General features: G+C 31.7%; 1 protein-coding gene and 1 long non-coding RNA gene across 3 annotated transcripts; both read right to left on the bottom strand.

Moving 5' to 3' along the window:
- Positions 1-6,876: 6,876 nt before the first annotated feature.
- Positions 6,877-8,785, bottom strand: LOC115987938. 2 transcript variants are annotated; one of them, XR_004091266.1, is made up of 3 exons: positions 8,101-8,785; positions 7,295-7,409; positions 6,877-7,212 (listed from the first exon to the last, which is right to left on the bottom strand). It is a non-coding gene; the product is annotated as an uncharacterized LOC115987938 (long non-coding RNA). The 2 variants fall into 2 exon arrangements; XR_004091265.1 differs by having other exon boundaries at positions 7,295-8,785.
- Positions 8,786-10,768: 1,983 nt separating this feature from the next.
- On the bottom strand, positions 10,769-19,086 carry LOC115986890 (bifunctional L-3-cyanoalanine synthase/cysteine synthase 1, mitochondrial). The gene is made up of 10 exons (XM_031110251.1): positions 18,634-19,086; positions 13,282-13,391; positions 13,094-13,151; positions 12,713-12,976; positions 12,378-12,515; positions 12,246-12,297; positions 11,925-12,004; positions 11,751-11,810; positions 11,467-11,547; positions 10,769-11,093 (listed from the first exon to the last, which is right to left on the bottom strand). The coding sequence occupies exons 1-10, from the start codon at positions 18,811-18,813 to the stop codon at positions 10,995-10,997; spliced, it is 1,122 nt and encodes a 373-aa protein (XP_030966111.1). The 5' UTR covers positions 18,814-19,086; the 3' UTR covers positions 10,769-10,994.
- Between the last annotated feature and the right edge of the window lie 422 nt (positions 19,087-19,508).

Genomic DNA, 19,508 nt, shown 5'->3' with positions numbered 1-19,508 from the left:
AGCACAGAAGTAAGCAAGCATAGACATGCAAACGGGTGATCCAAACCCTTTGATACGGGCCAAGGTATATGGATGATGACAAAGACTGCAGGGTCTAGATCGGGTCCTATCGACATGGCCAAAACATAAGAAAGAAAGGTAAAGCGACAAAAGGGCTACAATAGCACATGGCAAGACAAACATAGCCTAGGTCTGAGCACACAGACATGGCACGGAGCACATAAGCACATAGAAAATGGCATAAAGCAAGCAGAGCACAGATCTAAACACACAAGCATGTAGGAACATAGATCCGGACATATAAGCATGTGAAAACCTAGATTCGAGCACGCAAGCATGTAAAAATGTAGATTTGGGCATAGGCATGGCAACGCGTGTGTGAACATGTGAAAGCTAGCACATAAACATAGAAGAAGATGAATCCAAGCATATAAGAATGTACGGATGCGGATCTAAGCATAAACATGGTAAAAAGCGTACAAGCACATAGATCCGAGCAAAGCATAACCATAGACATGGTATCAAGCACATGAGCACATAACCCTAACATCAAAACAAAGCAAAAAGAGGAACAAAACAAAGGAAACATGGTATAAAACCCTAAGCATGTAGATCTAAACATGTAAGCATGTAAGGACATAGATATAAGTACAAAACATGGCATAAAAACTCTAAGCATGTAGATCTAAACATATAAGCATGTGAGCAAGCATAAGAGAACACAGATCTAAGCTAAAAACATGCTAGAAACAAGATAAAGCAAGAAACATGTCAAAGAAAGCATCAAAGCATATTATCATGGCAAAAAGAGCAAGAACAAGATTTAGAAGGTTAGAGGTGTGGATGATAGCTAAAAAGCTACATCCACACCCCTAAACCCCAAATCCAAAGTGTAGAACCAAGGAAAGGAAGATTGAGTGCAAAAGCAATACCTTGTGTTCTTGGTGAAAAGGGAAGAATCAAGAGATTTTGATGTGTTTTTTGGAGTGTTTTTGGGTTTTTTTGGCATTTGGGAGAGAGAAAAAATGTAGAGAGCAATGGGCAGAAGGCAAATTTCAGAAAAATGTGTGTCCTCCCTATCTAGGGCATGCTTGGGGCTATTTATAGCCCCGGTCGTGAAAATCGAGGCGGCGATAGGGTTGTTGGCGGCTCTTCAAGGGTTGCCAGCCTCAAACCTCCTCTGATCAGGCTGATCTTAACACCCTTGGATAGATTTTCATTTTCAGTTTCTGAAAAGGTATGAATTCAAAAATCCAACGATCAGATCAAAAGTTATGGTTTCGGGAAGTTAGCAGACGTGGTTTTCACAATTTTCACAGTTTTCTCGATATCTCTACTGTTTTAACTCTGATTTCGACCCATGAATAGTCGTTGGAATAAGAATTTGATAATATTTGCAATGAAATTGGTTTCAACTCATCCTGAAGGCTGGATAAAAATTAGGGTTTTTGGTAAAATTGTGGAAAACGTTGTTTTGTGGAAGTTTGGACCTCGTTTGACCTTCGGTTAAACCTAGAGTTGACCAGTTTCATTTTGGTCATTTTAGCGGAAAAAGGCACGTCATTCTAGATGTCCTTATGGCCTTGTAGAGAGAAGATGAAATTTTTGAATTTTCGAGATTCGGCACACAATTCGAGGGCAGACAAAATACTGTATCAACACTAGCCTGTGTTGTTTAGCTTTGTTTGTTTTTTGTTATGTGTTTATTTCTTTTCAATTTGGTATGTACCTTAAATCAAGGGTCTAGTCACTCTTGTTTTGTTGTTTAAACTCTGTTTTGTGTCTATAAGTTTATTTCCCTTCCATAAAATTTCCCTTTTATGCACATAAAAAAAAAAAAAAAAAAAAAATTGTCAACGAAGATGGCACGTTTAGGTTACATTGGCCATTCTCATTATTGTTCATCATCATTGGGAAGCAACCTCTCTTAGTCTTTTCTAAACTACAAATATCTAAAGATTTAAAAAGTAATAGGCCTAAATCTAAATGCTCTCTCAAATGTCAGATACCCTTAACCAGAAGCAATTTAAGCAGTCAGCATCAACAACATTTTAGCATTTTAAGCAGAGCCAACAAAGAGAGAAAATCTGTCAAGTTATCTAATTAGAGAACATTTTTTTGAGTCATCAAAGCATAGGGAATATCAATGTTAAATTGCTACCCTTTTATATAGTCAGTTCTGTCATATAACTTTCAAAATCAAACCTATTTTAGTACCTCCATTCCATGAGATTTTCAAGACCCTCATGAGCAGGAAGTAGAATAGTATCATCAAAAGTTGGAAGACTATTTTTTAATATATAAACTCTTAGATAAAATTATAAACAAAAATTCTAGTTAGTTCAATTAATAAAGTATGATATAGAACAATCATCATACTCATCAAAAGATAAAAAAGAATAATCACCATAGAATTGATTCTATAAATTCAAATCCTATTGCATCTTTAAAAAAGAAAAAAGAAAAAAAAAAAGATTGGCTTCATGAGAGTAAAACATTCCCAAAATGTTGATAATCACCATTCCTCTTGCTTTATTCTTCTTCTTCTTTTTTGTTTTTGTTTTATATTTATTTTTGCTCGCGTTTACCAGTTTCATTTCTATTAAGTATTTAACTCTGCTCACATACTTGATTTTTGTTTTAGAAAATTTTATAACCAAAGCACATGATGTTCATCTTATATATATATATATATATATATATATAGAATTGGAAAATATTTGAGTATACTTCATTTTCGTAGGCCCATTCTTGATTGTATTCTTGAATCTTGATTATATGCCTAGTTATTTTGCTTCTTTTTAGTTATTAGAGGGTCCTATTATCAAATTTACCTGGGCAGAGCCATGGCCTAGAGAAAGCCCCTGCAATTTGGACCAAGACTCCTAGAAAAGATTTTGAGTGAGGCCCAAATATAACCGTGAAACATCCATAGTTGATTGGGGCTTGGAAATCACGATTTACATTGATAAAATTGTTGCTTTCAAGGGTAACCATCATATGAAACCCTTTTTTTTCCCAAACAAACACAGCCAAACTATTGTCAGGAACAATTATTGAATTGTTGAAACCTATCTGATCAACTATTGCTTTTTATCCCTCAAAATATAACTTTAATTCCATTAAAAAGACTACATCAAGGTTATAATCCTTGATTAATGCCCACAAATTATCAACAAGAAAATTCCGCCATACTAGATACACTCTTAGCTTCTTTTGCCTGCCTAGCTTTCATTCTAGCCAGCACATTCGAATTAACTTTCTTAGAAGAGGTTGGCCTATGTTTCAGGGTCCAGCATAAGGAAATTAGTCTCGGCAAGGATACTTAGAGGTGAAATTAAAAATAAGAGTGAAGGAGTTAGTCTTAAAGATCAACAAATACCTCGAGTTGAAGGGGAGGGGAGGGGTTCCGACGGTAGTAGATGATTCTAACAAAGCTCAAAAGAAAAAAGAAAAAAAAAATCAACAAAAAAATTGGACAATTATGTTATTGGAAAGAATAATCATATCATAATGTATTGTTTGGTTATATCAAGGGCCTTAGTCTTTGCGTGGTTGAGAGGATAAAAGGAAATGATGGAAAATGTTAGGAGAATAGAAAATATTTCAATTTTCCATCATGTGTGTTTGGTTAAGAGAAGTGAAATGATAAAAAATTAATATAATTTTTTCTTTTTTTATTGAGAAAAAAAAAAGTGATCATGAAAAAAAAAAAAATATATATATATATATTTATAAATTTACTCTTCTACCCTTTTAAGAAGACCAAATAAGGAGAAAAAAACAAAAAAGTGGTTGGTGGTTAACATTATTAGAAGGGCATTACTTCAAAGCCCCCATTTTCTTTTTCATTTTTTCCTCAAGTTAGAGAGATTAGGTTTTGGTGGGCTTGACAAAAAACACCAACCACCTATTTTCCCCTCTATTTTTTACCTTTACCAAACAAGGGAAAATGCTACTTTCTCCCTGCTTTTTTTTTTTTTCATATATTTTATCTAACTGGTTTTCATCCTAACCAAACACTACCTTTAGATTCTTTAGCAAAAATTGTCACATATTTGATAGTTTTGCTAGAAGCTTTCTTTAAAACTCAAAGATAAGCTAAAATTGGAATTTCGAATTTAAGCATTAAACCTTTTTTAGTGCATTATTTTCAGCTTTTAATTGAAATAATGAATTGATACAAATGTCAATTGCTTATTATTATTTTTTTAAATGAAACTCAATGCCCACTTTTTTTTTTAGATACCAGTGCCCACTCATATTTTGAGAGAGAGAGAGAGAGAGAGAGAGTACTAACTATAACAATAAAAAAGGGGGTAAATTATATAATCCTATCTTTTACATCAATTTTTAATTTAGTCCCTAACATTTCTATTGTATCAATTTGGTTTTTAGCCTTTTCGCATTGTGTCAATTTGGTCCTTGTCGTTATCTCATTGGATGGGAAAATCTGATGTGTCAAATGAAGTAATAGAAAATGATTTTTCTTATCATATCAACTGTACCACCATGTCAAATTAAGAAATAAAAATTTAAAAAAAAAAAAAAACAAAAACAAATTTGATGTTCCCACGTGAGTTCATTTGGAGGAAAATTCTAAAATCCCTAAACTCTCTCTCTTGTTAGATCACTACATCTCCATCTACCTCACCCTCACGAGAAAGTATACAATGTTTTGGTAATACTAAATCAGTTTCAGATTCGGTGTTTCATACCCAATAAATGATTGACATCTGTCCAAAAATAGCCACATCAGTTTACTCCACTGACTCAAAATAAAAAGACAATCTTTCCCTTAAAACTCTCTCTGTCTCTACTGTCCTTCCTCATTCAAATTAAATTCCCAAAATCAAACCTTGAAGATTTTTGAAACCTTGGCACTTACTCTCTTCTTCTTCTCTTTCAAATCTAATTCCCAAAATCAAGCATTACTCTCTCTCTCTCTCTCTCTCATATCCAAACTTCCTTCCATCCACAATTGCCTCTTCCATTTTCTTGTCGCCACACTGCTCTTCCCCCACCTACGGTGCGAGTTCTCTTAGTCACTGCCGAGCATCACCGGTCCAACCAGACCGGTCTTTATATCCTCTGAAAATCGCCTTTGCTCTTTTTCTCTAGCATCACCGTCGGTTTGGAGAACTCGCCCCACTGTCACTCATTGATTCCGACACCTAACAATGCAAATGGATAATTTTCCTTTCTATCTGTTTCTTTTTTAGTACTTCTTCACATCTTCTTTTTTCATTTTCTTCTTATTTCTTTGCAACTACAGATAGCTTTTTCACTTATCACAATTTAAATTTTTTAAAAAAGGAACATTTTAGTGTAGAAAGTAGATAGATAGGAATGCTAAAACCTGAAACATGTTGTATATTTGATATCTTGAACAAGATATATATTTATTTCTGATATATATGTCCAGCTTTTGTGAAACAAAGAGTTGAAAAACTCATTAGGAAATTGAAACTGATTTGTATCTATTTGAATTTGGCATTGGTGCAGGGATGCGACGCTTTTGTTCTATTGGGTTTGTTGAAGTAATTGATTCCAATAATTAAAATTGCTCAATTGCATATTAGTTTTCTTGATCACCGTTGGAATTTTCAGATTTTGGTTCTTTCCTCGTAATGATTTTTTTTTCCCGAGTTTGTGGTAGGTTTTTAATGGAATTGATTATGTCAAATAGTGTCTTCCTAAAGGTTTCCTCTAAGGTATAAGTATTCAATATATTTTTCTCTTTGTACCTATTTTTAAGTTGTTCATTCAATTTTTTTTTATTATTAGGTTAGACTACTAATGGATTTTTCTTAAAAAGGTTCTTGATGCAGAAGTGGACAATGGTAAAATAGAAAATTTCGAGAATGTAGTATTGGGTGGATGCAATGAAATTAAACATGGGCTACAAGTGAATTTTGAAGAGGAAGCTTGTAATCTTTCAATAGATTATCCCATGTTTGGCTTTACAAGACTTGAGTTTAAATTCTATATTTTTAAACGTTTAATAGAAGAATTCTTTTAAAAAACAATTCTACCTTTTTTTCCCCTAATATCATGTTTTTTTAGGACTCAACCAAGAGATTATGAAGTATGATGGACAACAATTTTGGTTTTTATTTTTTATTTATTTATTTATTTTTTTCAGAGGATACAAGACTAAGGTTTACAAATATTTAATATATGCCCAACAATGCAGAGGATACAAGAATCAAGTGTCTTAACTTTGAAGTCAAGAAACGTAAATTGTATTTGTAATGATGGAACATTTGTAGTCAAGGATCAGAAAATTTATGTTAGCTAAGATGATGTGTGTATTCTCTTTAAAATAGCTTCTATACTTGTAATTGCCAATTTGCAAATATTATCTTTAAGCCAATTAGGATATAGTAAAGCATGTCTGAGTTGTCTACATTATATAAACTTATGAAGAGGTGGATTTTACCCTAACAAGAGGTGGGGGGGGGGGGGGGGAATCTAAAGTAAAGATGGTAATATGATTTTGAGCAAAATTTTATGATTGCATATAAGTTTACCCATAAAGCTCAATTTCAAAATTGATGTATTAAATTGCTTTGCAAATTGATCATAATTGTAGGATTTGAGAATAAAAAAAAGAAAAAGAAAATTGAATGTGCTAAACACGTTGCCAACACAAATTAGAGAGCACATCAATGTATTTAGTTCATCTCAAAATGGTTATATTTTTCCTATATTGAACAAAATAAGTCATTTGTAAGAGGTTGAAATTAAACAACAGAAAATGAAAACACCAAAGCCATCTCCAAGAATATTTGCAAATTGTCCAAATGGTAAGACTTGTATTCACCCACTAAAAATTATCAGCATTTGCGTTAATGAATTTTACTACTAAAAATACAAATATTGAATCTGACATGTTTGTGTAGCTTCATTAGTTACAAATAGTATCCAAAAGAACTGATACAAGTTGCACTAATGAATTTTACCACTAAAAATACAAATATTGAATCTAACATGTTGTGTAGCTTCATTAGTTACAAATAGTATCCAAAAGAATGGATACAAGTTGTGTTATCAATTGTTCAAATTGTTAGACATCCTATCTAAAAGAAGACTCAAGTCAAACACGTCCAAAAATCTTGTCCGCTAGTTGTGGATACGACTGTGTAGTTTGCTATCAAAAAATTGTCCAAAAAAGTTCTCCATCATACTTCACCAACTTGTTGTAGGGTCCTGGGAAAGAAAAAAAAAAGCACATGTTATAGGTCATGTTTTTTTCTCCCTAATGTAAAAAGTTTAAAGTAACAGAAAGTACCTAGCTCAAGGGTGACATTAAGGTACTTTCTTGAAGCATTCTTGTATAACCAAACATGGGATAACTAGATAAGCAATAGAAATCTCCAAGGGAAAGAATGATGATTGAACATCTCCTAAGAAAAAGAGGAAAGAGTGGTTAAAGCTAAGAAATAGAATGATTAAAATAGTAGTATTGACATACCATGTCTCATAGAACTAGCTTGAGGAGCTTGTGAAGTAGTTGCTTTTTTTCACTTGAATTTATTGATGCATTCTTGTAGAGTTAAATATGAGATAAGCAATAGACATCTCCAAGGAAATGAATGATGATTGAACATATCCTTAAAAAAAGAGAGGAAATAGTAACAAATAAACTTAACAAGCAAAGTTATTATACTTTTGCATCTAATTTATTATACTTTTTAGAGTCAAAAGAGTCTTCAAACTCTTTATAACCTTGTTTTGAACATAAATTCTCATTGCCTAATAAGCAATAACACCAGCAGCATTTCGTGTAAGTCCTTTTCAAATGCTAAACCCCTTGTTTAAAGCATATTTATTATAAAGATTATATGCTTGGAACTCACTTGAAGTCCAAGTTTAATTTCTAAGTATTCGTCCAAAATTAAATTCTCATGATTTTCACTTTTATCATTGTCACCAATTGAATCAAGAGCATTTTCTTAAAAATCCATCACTAGTCTAGCCTAATCATGAAAAAAGAATATTGAATGAACAAATTGAACAAACAGAACTCATAATTTTATAATAACACAACCAGGGACTTAAACTAAGAAAAGACAAAGGAAGAGATAGATTAAAAACCTTAGTGTGGACTATTAGAATGAGACAGTTTATTGGAATCAATTCCTTCAGCAAACCTAACAGAACAGAAGCATCACATCCCCGCACCAATGCCAAATTCAAAGAGATACAGATCAGTTTCACTATCCTAATGAGTTTTTCAACTCTTTGTTTCACAAAAGCTGGGCATATATATCAGAAAAAAATATATATCATGTTCAAGATATCAAATATACAACATGTTTCAGGTTCTAGCATTCCTATCTATCTACTTTCCAAACTAAAATGTTCCTTTTTAAAAAAAATTTTAAATTGTGATAAGTGAAAAAGCTAATAATTTGGCGGCTGGGATTCAAGCGCTGGCCATGGGTGTGTTCAGGGCTGCAATCACTAATAATTTGTTTGGTGATGGTAGTGGTTTCAATTTCTGAATCTAGTCCTAGGGTTGTTTTATGTTTCGGATTCAGAAAGTGAAAAGTGTGTGATGTTTTATATATGTTTCATGTCTAAAAGAAAAAGGTTTGTTTTTATGTTTCGATTGTGTGAATGTCTTTCTTATGATTGTATCGGTTTGGATGGAGACAGAGGAGAAGGAAATATGGCAATATATGCCCATTTCCCTCTTTACTGTTCCCCATCTAAACTAGAGGTTCAAACTTTGTATTTTCTTTTCAAAAGTATGTAATTTGATTGTTGGTTATGAATATAGAAGTATGGTTTTGTGTTTATAACTTCTGTTCCCAAGAAAGACTTGGTATTACTGAAATATGGTATACTTTCTCCACCCTCACCCTCACTCTCACTCTCACTCTCAACTGAGTCAAGATTTAGGGCCTTCTCTTCGTCGTCTTCATCATCATCAGATTCATCATTGGAAGATTTCATCCAAGTACATACAAATGCAGTCCCCAAATTCTAATAGAGATGCTCTTGAAGCATTAGAAGAAGAAAGTGATATTTTTCCAGTATTAGCTCTTCTAAATTTGAAGATAACAGCAATGGCACTCCAGTTTCTGATATAGGCCATAAATCAATGGTTAGTAGAGTATTGGCAACTTAGTTAAAGTTTTGATCCTTATGTGTTTTGGTTGATGGGTTTTGAAGAAATGTGAAATTTAGGGTCTTTTATACATTTTTATTAAATAGACTATAAATTTGGATGTTAATTGTTGGTTAATTAGTTTGAAGTATCACATGGTTACTTTCTTATTTATTTTTTTGGATTTGGGGACGGTTTTTTGAATCTGGGATTTGTATCAAGTTTTACCTAGGTTGTGTCTGCTCCTTGTACATCCACCGTCAACATCTCCGTTAAGTTCTTGAACTTCTTGCTAGTCGTAATCGTTGTCACTGCCATAGTCTCGGTGGAATTGGACTATGAAAATTTTGAAATTGGAGGGAATTTTTGTGGGCCTTTTTCTTGAGAAATTATAAAATTTTAACTTTGAACTCGTGCCAAAATAAATTTTTTTTTTTTAAGAGCCTGTTCGGTAAGAGATTTTTAGTAACGGTATTGTTGTTTTGTGGAAATATGTATAAGTGAAAAAGTGTGTGGAAATACATATAATGTTGTTTAAATACTGAAAACTATTGTTTAAACAATAGTACTAAATACCTCCTAAATTTGACATAGTGGTGTAATTGGTAGTTGATGTGGTATAGAAATTAATTTTTTATTATTCTATTTGACACATTAACTTTTTTTATCAAAGAAATAACAGCAAAAACTAAATTGATACAGCACTGAATGGTTAGAGACCAAATTAATACAATTAAAATGTTAAGGACAAAATTGATAAATGATGTATAGGACAGGGACCAACTTTGTAATTTACTAAAAAAAAAAAAAAGAATAACCATTAATTGAATTCAAGAATGAAAATACAAAGCAATTTTATTATGTCCCCTTTTGTCATGTCTTACATTTAAAAACTCTCTAGCAATTTTGATTATCAAATAAAGACAACCATTTTAAAGCACCTTATCATTATAATTTAACAAACACTATAAACGCAAAACTTTTTTATGTTAAAACTTTTAATGGCAGGAACTTTACAACTAAAACTCTACTTCCTATGTTTCTCAAAAAAAGAAAAAAAAAAAAAAATCTACTTCCTACAAAAATATCAAACAAATCCATAATTATCATGAATCCACTAATTTCCACCTCTCCTTCGGATATTGCTACTGGATTGGTCTTTGCTCATTGGACATGAGGTAGGTAGGTATTGTTGTGGGCTAGGGCTTGTGAAGATAACCCAAGGAGATCTTTCAGATCATTTTCTTTACTAAATGCATCTAGTTTTTCTTGAAATGTAGGGAAATTTCATTTTTTTTTCTTACAAAAAAGAAGAAGAAGAAGAAGAAGAAGAAGAGAATGCCCTTGCTTGATTAAATTAAAAAAAAATTCGTGGTCGTCCTTTTTCCTTGTAATCTAAATCAGGACTTCCATATTATGTATCAATGTATTTTATATCATGTTTTAATGTATCTTATAATACTTAAGTCACATGGAGGAAACAACTTAACTTTTTTATTATTTAAACAAAATAAATTATAGTAGATGTAAACATAAATAATGAAAATTCATTTAAATTTTTAAAGACTTTCGTTATAAAATTTTAACTGTAATATTTTTAAAACTTTTTAAAACAACATGTTTTAATATGTTTATAGTACACTATACGACAAAAACAACATGCAACACATATATTGAACCACATGACTCCAGTACACATGTAAGACCCAAGTTTTAGTACATAGTATCTGATATCAACCTCAGTTGTTTATTATGCTATAACAACACAAAATTCTAGCCCACTACCAAAAAATAAAAAGAAAATACATTGCTGCATGTAGTATTATAGTTCCACAAGAGAGCTTTCCATTTTTGTTGAGCAAGCCAATCAAAATCTTTAGTCAACTGAAACTGGTTGCATGTTTTCAGCTTCTTTCCTCAGCTCTTCAAACAGGACAGATGACAAGTATCGCTCCCCAAAACTTGGATGAATAGTCTGAAATTCAAACAATCAACAGCCATTTATGGGCGTTAATACTTGAATCAAATTGGTTACATAAGAACATAAACACTAGAGATGCTGATAATAAACAACACCATTTGCTTGTGTTGATTGAATTAGAAGCTTTTTCACAACCAAAACTGGTGATGTGTAGAGAAATGAATTTTGGAAACAGAATTATTTTTTAGAACATAACCTTATTCACATTTCATGTATTAAGATAATAGACAAAGTTGATCTTTATAATTTATTTGCATATCCTGAAGCTGTCTTATGCAAAATCAATTGGCTCTGATGAAAATAGTTAAAGGGTATTCATAACTTGATAAAAACCAAATGAAATTAGAATATATGTTTCTCTTATTACCACAATAAGTTTGCCCTTGTTCTCTGGCATATTAGCGAGTCTGAGTGCTGCAATTGTATTGGCTCCAGATGATATTCCTACCTGCATTAACCAAGACGATCGAAGTTATAAAATGCATAATAGCATTCCAGATGTCATCTTTTTGGGTCCATCTGGGGGTACTAAAAAGATGTTACTGAAGCATAGAAAGAGTCCTCCAGTAACATCAGTTGATATAATTAAGTTGTGAGCACCCATGAAAGTGTAGAGATATATATACTTCAAAGAGTTATTTGAGCAATTACCATAAGTCCCTCCTTCAATGCTAATTCCCTGGCCATATTTATTGCATCTTCGCTACTAACCTACCAGATAAGTTTCAACATGACAGTTAGGGAAAACCAAAACTATTAGCAACAATACTATATTCTTTTTAAATTCTTTCTGTCATTGCTAACAGCATCACCAACAACACTTACCTCAAGAACTTTTTCCATTACATCCATGTCCAAAATATCTGGTTTGAACCCAACCCCATTGCCAGTAATCTGATGAGGACCTGATTCAAAATTTCAACAATATTAGAGTGTTAACTTCTCTTACCAGGACAATGTATCTACAAAGGCATAGAAAAACTTGAAAGTTACAAAGTCTGTATCTTCATTACTTTTATAGTCTTCCATTATTAGAAATCAGCTGGATGAAAAAAAGATAAATTTGAAAAATTTTCAACTTTGTTCTCTTCAGAGGTTATAAAAAAAAAAGGAACTAGATAAGAAACAAAATAGCATGAATTTTACCTGGTTTACCACCATTCAATACGTTACTTTCTGCAGGTTCTACTCCATATATCTACAAGAAATCAACTAAAATATTAACAAGGAATGAAACAGAATTATAAGGGTGAATGTGGGCAAAGCATGAATCATTACCTTTACATTCGGATTTTGGGATTTAAGGTACTGTCCGACCCCAGAGACAGTGCCTCCACTACCAATTCCCATGACAAAAATGTCAACTTGTCCATTTGTATCTTCCCATATCTCAGGACCTGTAGTTTCAAAATGCACCTGTTTTCCATTTTGAGGTCAATCACATATCCACCATCCACTAAGCAGGAGAGGATGAATAATGTATATACCAGATTCGAATTGATTCTAAACTATATATAATTTAAGATAATTATGTAGCATAGAAAATTTTATCCTACATGATGCCAATAAAGACTTTTCAGTTACAGGAGAAAATTAAAGGCAGGATTAGTTACCAAGGTGTTGGCAGGATTTGAAAATTGCTGGAGCATGAAAGCATTTGGTGTAGATTCCAAAAGATCATATGCCTTCTTAACTGTTCCCCCCATCCCCTTGGTGGGATCAGTGAGAATTAAATCAGCTCCAAATGCTCTCATAGTTACCCTCCTCTCCAAGCTTGTGTAAGAGGGCATGGTAATAACTGCTTTGTATCCTTTAAGGGCTGAGATAAATGCCATACTGATCCCCATATTTCCTGACGTGGGCTCTATCAGAGTTGTCTAACATAACATTTATACTAAATTAGACAAACCTGAAGCTGCAGTATAAGTTTAAGACAAAAATATCTGATAACAAGGCAAAAATAAAGAGATCAATAAGTTAAATATTCAGCTAACCTTCCCAGGGGTAATTAAGTTTTTCTTTTCAGCATCCACAATCATGGCATGTGCTGCTCTATGAACAGAAATAAACAAAACGATTATACATTTTAATCATAAAAATGTAGTCAGTAATATGTGTTTTAACAGTAATAACAAGAAATATATGCAAGTATATCTATGATTATGAGGAGGAAAGAAGATACCTGTCTTTGATGCTAGCAGTAGGTTGCATCATTTCTTGCTTGACAGCAATATAAGCTCCACAGCCTTCAGTGACTTTGTTAAGATATACAAGAGGAGTTCGGCCAATGAGCTGAAGTTGGTTAAAAAAAAAAAAAAAAAAAAAAAAAAAAAAGGTTTCATTCTATTAGATAAGACAAGCATAACTCAATGCCAATGGTCAGGAATAAGGATTAAAAGCACAACAAATATCAATGTCACTCAATTAAGTTTGGTCAAATCCATTCTACTCTTGCAGCTTCAATAGCACACATTCCTTTTAACTTTCTTTTTGGTTAAACTCTTATTTGTTGATTCTGTTTTCTAAAATGATAATTAGAGCTTTGTATCTCCCAACCAAGTCATTGAAAATTAGTTTAGACACTACTTTTTTTTTCCCTTTAGGGCAGGGGAATCAATGTTAATTTGGATGAAACCTTGAAGGTATCTGTTTGGTTATGCTGAATAAAGATTATTATTATTATTTATCTGGAAAAAAAAAAAAAAAGACAAAATCAATCGATCAAGAAAAACAAGAGTACCACTCACCATTCTATCTTTATGTATATATCTTGTATAAGCAAAAGGTGTATCTTGAAAATTATTTATATATATGTCTGGCATAAGAAGAGGTGTGTGTAATGTAAAAAGAACTTTCATAATCAGGGAAAATATAAACGTAAAAAATAATTTTGCCATGTTAGTTCTAAACCAAAATTTGAATACAATATAGATCTGGCTCAAAACTTGTGCAAAAGTTTAATATGCCATGCATATTAGATCCTGGTGAGTTATGTAAAAAAAGGGGAAAAAAAAATAAGGCTTAATTAAGGGCAATTTTTAATTGCTTCATAATCTTTTAACTGTGTATCCAATTTTCTATCATTAGGGACTTAAAATAGATTTGCCAACTTGTTTGGTTAAAATCACTTTTTGTCTAACATCTAAAGCAATTAGGTTGGCTAAATGCACACTCTAGCAACTAGAATTTGGATAATGACATTCAAAGATAACATCATGTACATGTGACATTAGGACAGAATACAAATATTATTCACACTTGGCTGAGTTCTTTCTGCAAATTAAAGCCAGTTATTTGAGATTGGCCTAGCCTTCTCAATTAATAATACGTACCGCCACATATTTAGGTGGCACCCTTTTGTGACCCGTCCCTTACACATAAAATGCAAAAGGCCATACTATTTGAAAAGGGCATAAGAGAAACTACAAAACAATTGGGTCCATTTCTTATACGCAGACATGAGAACAAAGAGCAATTTTGTTCTTGCTGGCTGCACAACTTTTACTTTTTGGTGAAAGGCACTCTCCTTTGTGGAACCCACTTTAATGTAAAGTAAATGACTCTAACCTTTCGAATACACCAGGAGCCTAATCCTCCCCCACCACAAAATCCCTTTTCATGATAAAATGAATCTACCTAGCAAGTGGACCTTAACTCTTACTAATTTTTTATTTGGCCAATTTTTTTTTTTTTTTGTAGAATCTGGATAGTATATGAGGCAGTAGGAGCCTGGGATTTTAAATTGAGAGACAAAATTAAATTACAATAATGAAAGAAAAATTAATTAATATAAATAAAAAATAGACCAACATTAAACAATTAAACAAAAATTTAAGTATTATAACAAAAAATAAAAATATTAAATAATAAAAATTAGAAGATTATATTTTGGAGAGAAACTATTTTGTGAAACAGCTGTGTGGAGCATTTTGGTAGATCCTACACACCCACTTGTGAGACCGTCAAACCGATACTTAGCGAAGTGGCACACTACAAAGTAATATAATTTTTCTAAATTTGGGTGTTTCTTTTTTAATGTAATACCTTAACATTTAAAGGAACTATTTTTAGCAATTGGATTAGATTAAATGACAAAATCGAAAATGAAATTAATTTATAAAAATTAATTGATATAAATAAAAAATAGACCACGTTAAAAAATTTTAAAAAAATTAAGCATTATAACCAAAAAAAAAAAAAAAAAAAAATCTTAGGACCATAAATTAGAAGAAAACATTTTTCGGGAGAAAGTATTTTGTGAGACGACTTTTTGTACAGTATTTCTCTTACATTTGGTAGATTTCACACACCCACTTGTGAGACCAACATGTCACGAAGCAGCACGCTATAAATTAATATAATTTTCTAAATTTGAGTGTTTCTATTTTAACCGTAAGACCTTAACATTTAAAGACATCATTTTTAGTAATTGAATTAGACCCTCGGGGACAGGGAAATGTGAATCGTGATTTCTTCTTGGCTGGACCCATGTGCCCATGATCCCCTAACTCTCACGATCTGAAACTATTGTGAGAATGGCACTCATTTAATCACGTGAAATAATCGATTGTAAATACTGCATAATCACATTTACATAGGCGAATCAATTATATACAGGATTTTGTCGGGTTAGAGGGAATTGGGAATTGCTTTTTTGGATTTGCTTTCCCGTGTGCCACCAAACCTTTTTGTTAGTAATAATTATAAGAATTTACTAATGGATGCCTTTTCAGATATTGATTAATAATCAATTTAAAAAAAAGTTTACATGAAGAAAGAAAAAAATAATTAATATTTTGATAATTTTTTTTATTTTTTATAAAAATAGTGTCAAAACTTTCTTAAAGTGAATTATTAATCATTGTCTTAAGGGTATTTATTCGCATAACCCATAATAAGGGTCGGCCCTAGGCCTAGGCCACTTAGTCCACCGCCTAGGGCCCCTATTAGAGGAAGGCCCCAAATTTTGGGGCAAAAATTGATATATTTTATGATAAAAAAAAAATTGGAGATATAGGAAAAAAAAATTAGTTTTATAATTTTCTTCTACTTTCAAGAAGTCCCAAAGTATTGAGTAATACTAGAGATAATGCAACTTTAAATACATGGGCTTTACAAATAGAGTGATGCTATAGTTTTACATATTGTTTTACAATATTCTTACAAACTGTTATTGGCCAACTTCTTACTGGTTCTCATCTGGACCCATTGATAATATCACTTTTTTATTTATCTATAATTATTCTTCACATCATTAATTTGTTAAAGTTTTTGTAAAAGAATTTGTACTTTAACATTTTCCCTTACAAATATATGTGTTACTATGTGTTACTACTTGCAAGAAATAATTCAAATAGAAAAATGCTAGAAATATTATTAATTTTACTTGAAAATTTTATAAATTAATGTAACAATTAATATGATATGTGGATGTCAAAAACCTATTAAATGCATTTTTGAATTATTTTTTGTGATTAACGATACATCTTTACAAGCCTCATGTTGTAAAATTTATAATATCCCTAACATCATTCATTCAAATACTTGTTTATTATATTCTTGAAGTGTCACTAATCGCATTCATTTCTACATTATTTGAAAGTTTTTTTTAGTAAAATTTGTTATATCTTTAGCATTTTTCCAAAAAAAAAAACATATTACAAAATAAAAGAAATAGATTTTTGTTATAAAAAATTATGATATTAAATACTAGTTAAATTTTATTTAAGTGATAACAAAAAGGCTCATTTAAATATTTCGCCTTAGGCCTCCAAATTTGTCAAGCCGCCTCTGCCCATAATTATATACTTTTCTTTAAAGTGGGTTTGACTTACTTTCATTATTTTTTTTAAATGAATCTCCTTTCATTTTAAAGAAAGATTGACATGTTATTCATTAACTAAATAAAATATGGAGATTAACACTCACTATTAATAATAATGGTATATTTAAAACAAAATTACATTTCCAGTTAAAAATAAGCCAATCCCCTTTAAATTAACACACAAAAGTCAGAAAGACACCACAAAAAGTAAGCCTAAAATAACAGCCCTATGACGGGGCAGAACTCAGTGGCGGTCAATCCGCGGGGCTCAGGTTACCTCCAACCTTGGATAGAGATTATTAATATATATATATATATATATATATATATATTTGGTAACGTATGAATTGAAAAAGCTGTCGACCTCAGCAAAACAAATTCAATAGTATAATTATATTGACCAGCGCATTGTGTACTTGAAAAAAAAAAAAAAAAAGAGAGGGAGAGAGAGGAGAACACAGCTTATACAAATCAGTAGTTGAATTCAATTAATAAATCTAAGATTCAACATGTTCTTCTTGTATTTTTTTTTTTTTTTTTGAGAAGAAAAAATGATAATACTTTAATTATTAACTTTTTTTGGATTAAAATGTAAAACTGATCCTCCATCTTTTACCTTTTGTCATTTTAGGCATCTAATTTTTAGTTTTTTAAGTTTTAAATTTTGTTAATTCAGTCTTTTTATTAAGCGCTACCGTCTAGTAGCCAAAACGACACAGTTTGGACTTTTTTGTTTTTTTATTTCTTAATTAAAAAAATAGCTGAAAACGTTAATTACCACACACCAAAAAAAAGAAGAAGAAGAAGAAGAAGATAAACTTAGGGGAACAACGTCGTCCCCTGGCGACTGAAAATAATCTTAAATTGCCCAAACGTTAAACTTTGAGAAGTGAGAATGCAAAACAAACACACAAAATTAATAAAATTTAGTCAAAACCCATTTCAAATTTGCCTAGAAGAACCATAAAAATGTTATCTTTAATAATACCTTGATTGTGATCTCTGGCTTCATGGGCTTACCAGCACCCAACAAAATCAAAGAAAAGATAGTGTACAGAATGAGAAACCCAAGCACAAAAGCAAGAACAAGCAACAATGAAGAAGACCCTTTACACGTTCTTCATCTTCAAGAATATCACACTGGTCCTTCCATGTCTTCTGTCATCTTCTCCCTTTCCCTATCTCTCACTCTCTCTTTCTCCCTCTTTCTTTCTCGGTTTCCCCCTCAGCCCCTTAACTTTTTTTCTCAGAGAAATCGGTTTCAAGATGTGAGGCTAGGTATCGTATCGGTGGGTGGGGGGGGTGGGGTTTTTTTTTTTTTTTTTATTGTTTTTAATTAATGTTTTCAGTTTTTTAATTAAAAAAAAAATAGAGTCCAAAACTGTGTATTTTGGTGAGTAGAAGATTGAATTAATAAAATTTGAGACCTAGAGAATTAAAATGACAAAATTAAAATATAGAAGACTGAAATGACAACATATAAAAGTCAGAGGATAATTTTACTTTTTAGTAGTCAGAGGATAATTTTACTTTTTAGCATAACTTTTTTTTGATTAAAAGTTTGAAATCATTAATTTAAACCAACACGAAAAGGTCAGGAAAAAAAAAAAAAAAGATGAAGAAAAGAAGCTAAGGTTCTACAACTAGAGGCTACATATAACTTTGAAATTCTACAAAATCTAGAGAGAGAGAGAGAGAGAGAGAAATTACTTGAGAAACTTCTTTTTTGATATTGTTTCCTGGAAGATCCTTTGGGAGATCTCTGATTCTCTGAACAAAAGGGGAAGAATCAAAAACAGCTTGGGACGAGAGTGTCCTCTGCATCATAGTCATAGAACCATTGTATGCAACGAATCTTTTCTTCAACAAGCTCCTTAAAGCTGCAGCCATTGATGCAGAGGTTCTAGACAAAAACACAAGCACTGAACAAGTACGGTAGCGATAAGAACCGGCTGCTCTTGCTCTTGCACTTGCACTTGCAGTGAGTCAACAATTGGACAATGAGTCAAGAGTGTTTAGGTATGTCATATGTGGTAGTGGTACAACCCTTTTTATAACGTTTTTGGAAGAAGATTATTGGGTCACGGTGATTAATTCATTTTATATGTTCACCAATCTAGAGAATACGACTCTTTTTTTCGTTTGTTTGGGGAAGTGTAGGGAAAATCTGGAATAGCTAAGCATTCAGGAAAGTATGTGACTGCAACTTGGTGAGATGAGATGGATTAACGGTCAGATGCATGCACTGGTCCCACGGTATCATGATGTGACATTCCAATAAATGTAGAGAGGTAGCCAATTTGAAATTGTTTGGATTGAGGACTATCCATTTTGTATTTCCAATCACTGCAAGAAAGAATATGTAGAGGCATTATGAGTTGATACTATTTGAAATAAAATTTAAATAAATGATAATTTTAATACAATAATATATATATATATATATATGTGTCATGTAATAAAAAATTTATGCTTCAAATATCTTGTAATAATATATATATCATCGTGTTTGTTATTGCAATGATAACCTCGTGATTATAAATTATATATATATCTTGTAATAATATATATATATCTTCGTGATT

The sequence above is a fragment of the Quercus lobata genome, chromosome 4, assembly GCF_001633185.2.
Source record: "Quercus lobata isolate SW786 chromosome 4, ValleyOak3.0 Primary Assembly, whole genome shotgun sequence".
Classification (NCBI taxonomy): domain Eukaryota; kingdom Viridiplantae; phylum Streptophyta; class Magnoliopsida; order Fagales; family Fagaceae; genus Quercus; species Quercus lobata.
Note: the sequence above shows the minus strand (reverse complement) of the source record. Positions and strands in the feature narration are given on the sequence as shown.

Bases quoted from the DNA above. Each gene is read 5' to 3' on its own strand.
- LOC115986890 (XM_031110251.1), bottom strand. From the start codon at position 18,813: ATGGCTGCAGCTTTAAGGAGCTTGTTGAAGAAAAGATTCGTTGCATAC. The intron at 13,152-13,281 runs GTATCTTCTTTC...TTCTGTTCATAG, and splicing joins ACTGCTAGCATCAAAGACAG to AGCAGCACATGCCATGATTG. The intron at 12,516-12,712 runs GTAACTAATCCT...AATGGAAAACAG, and splicing joins CAAATCCTGCCAACACCTTG to GTGCATTTTGAAACTACAGG.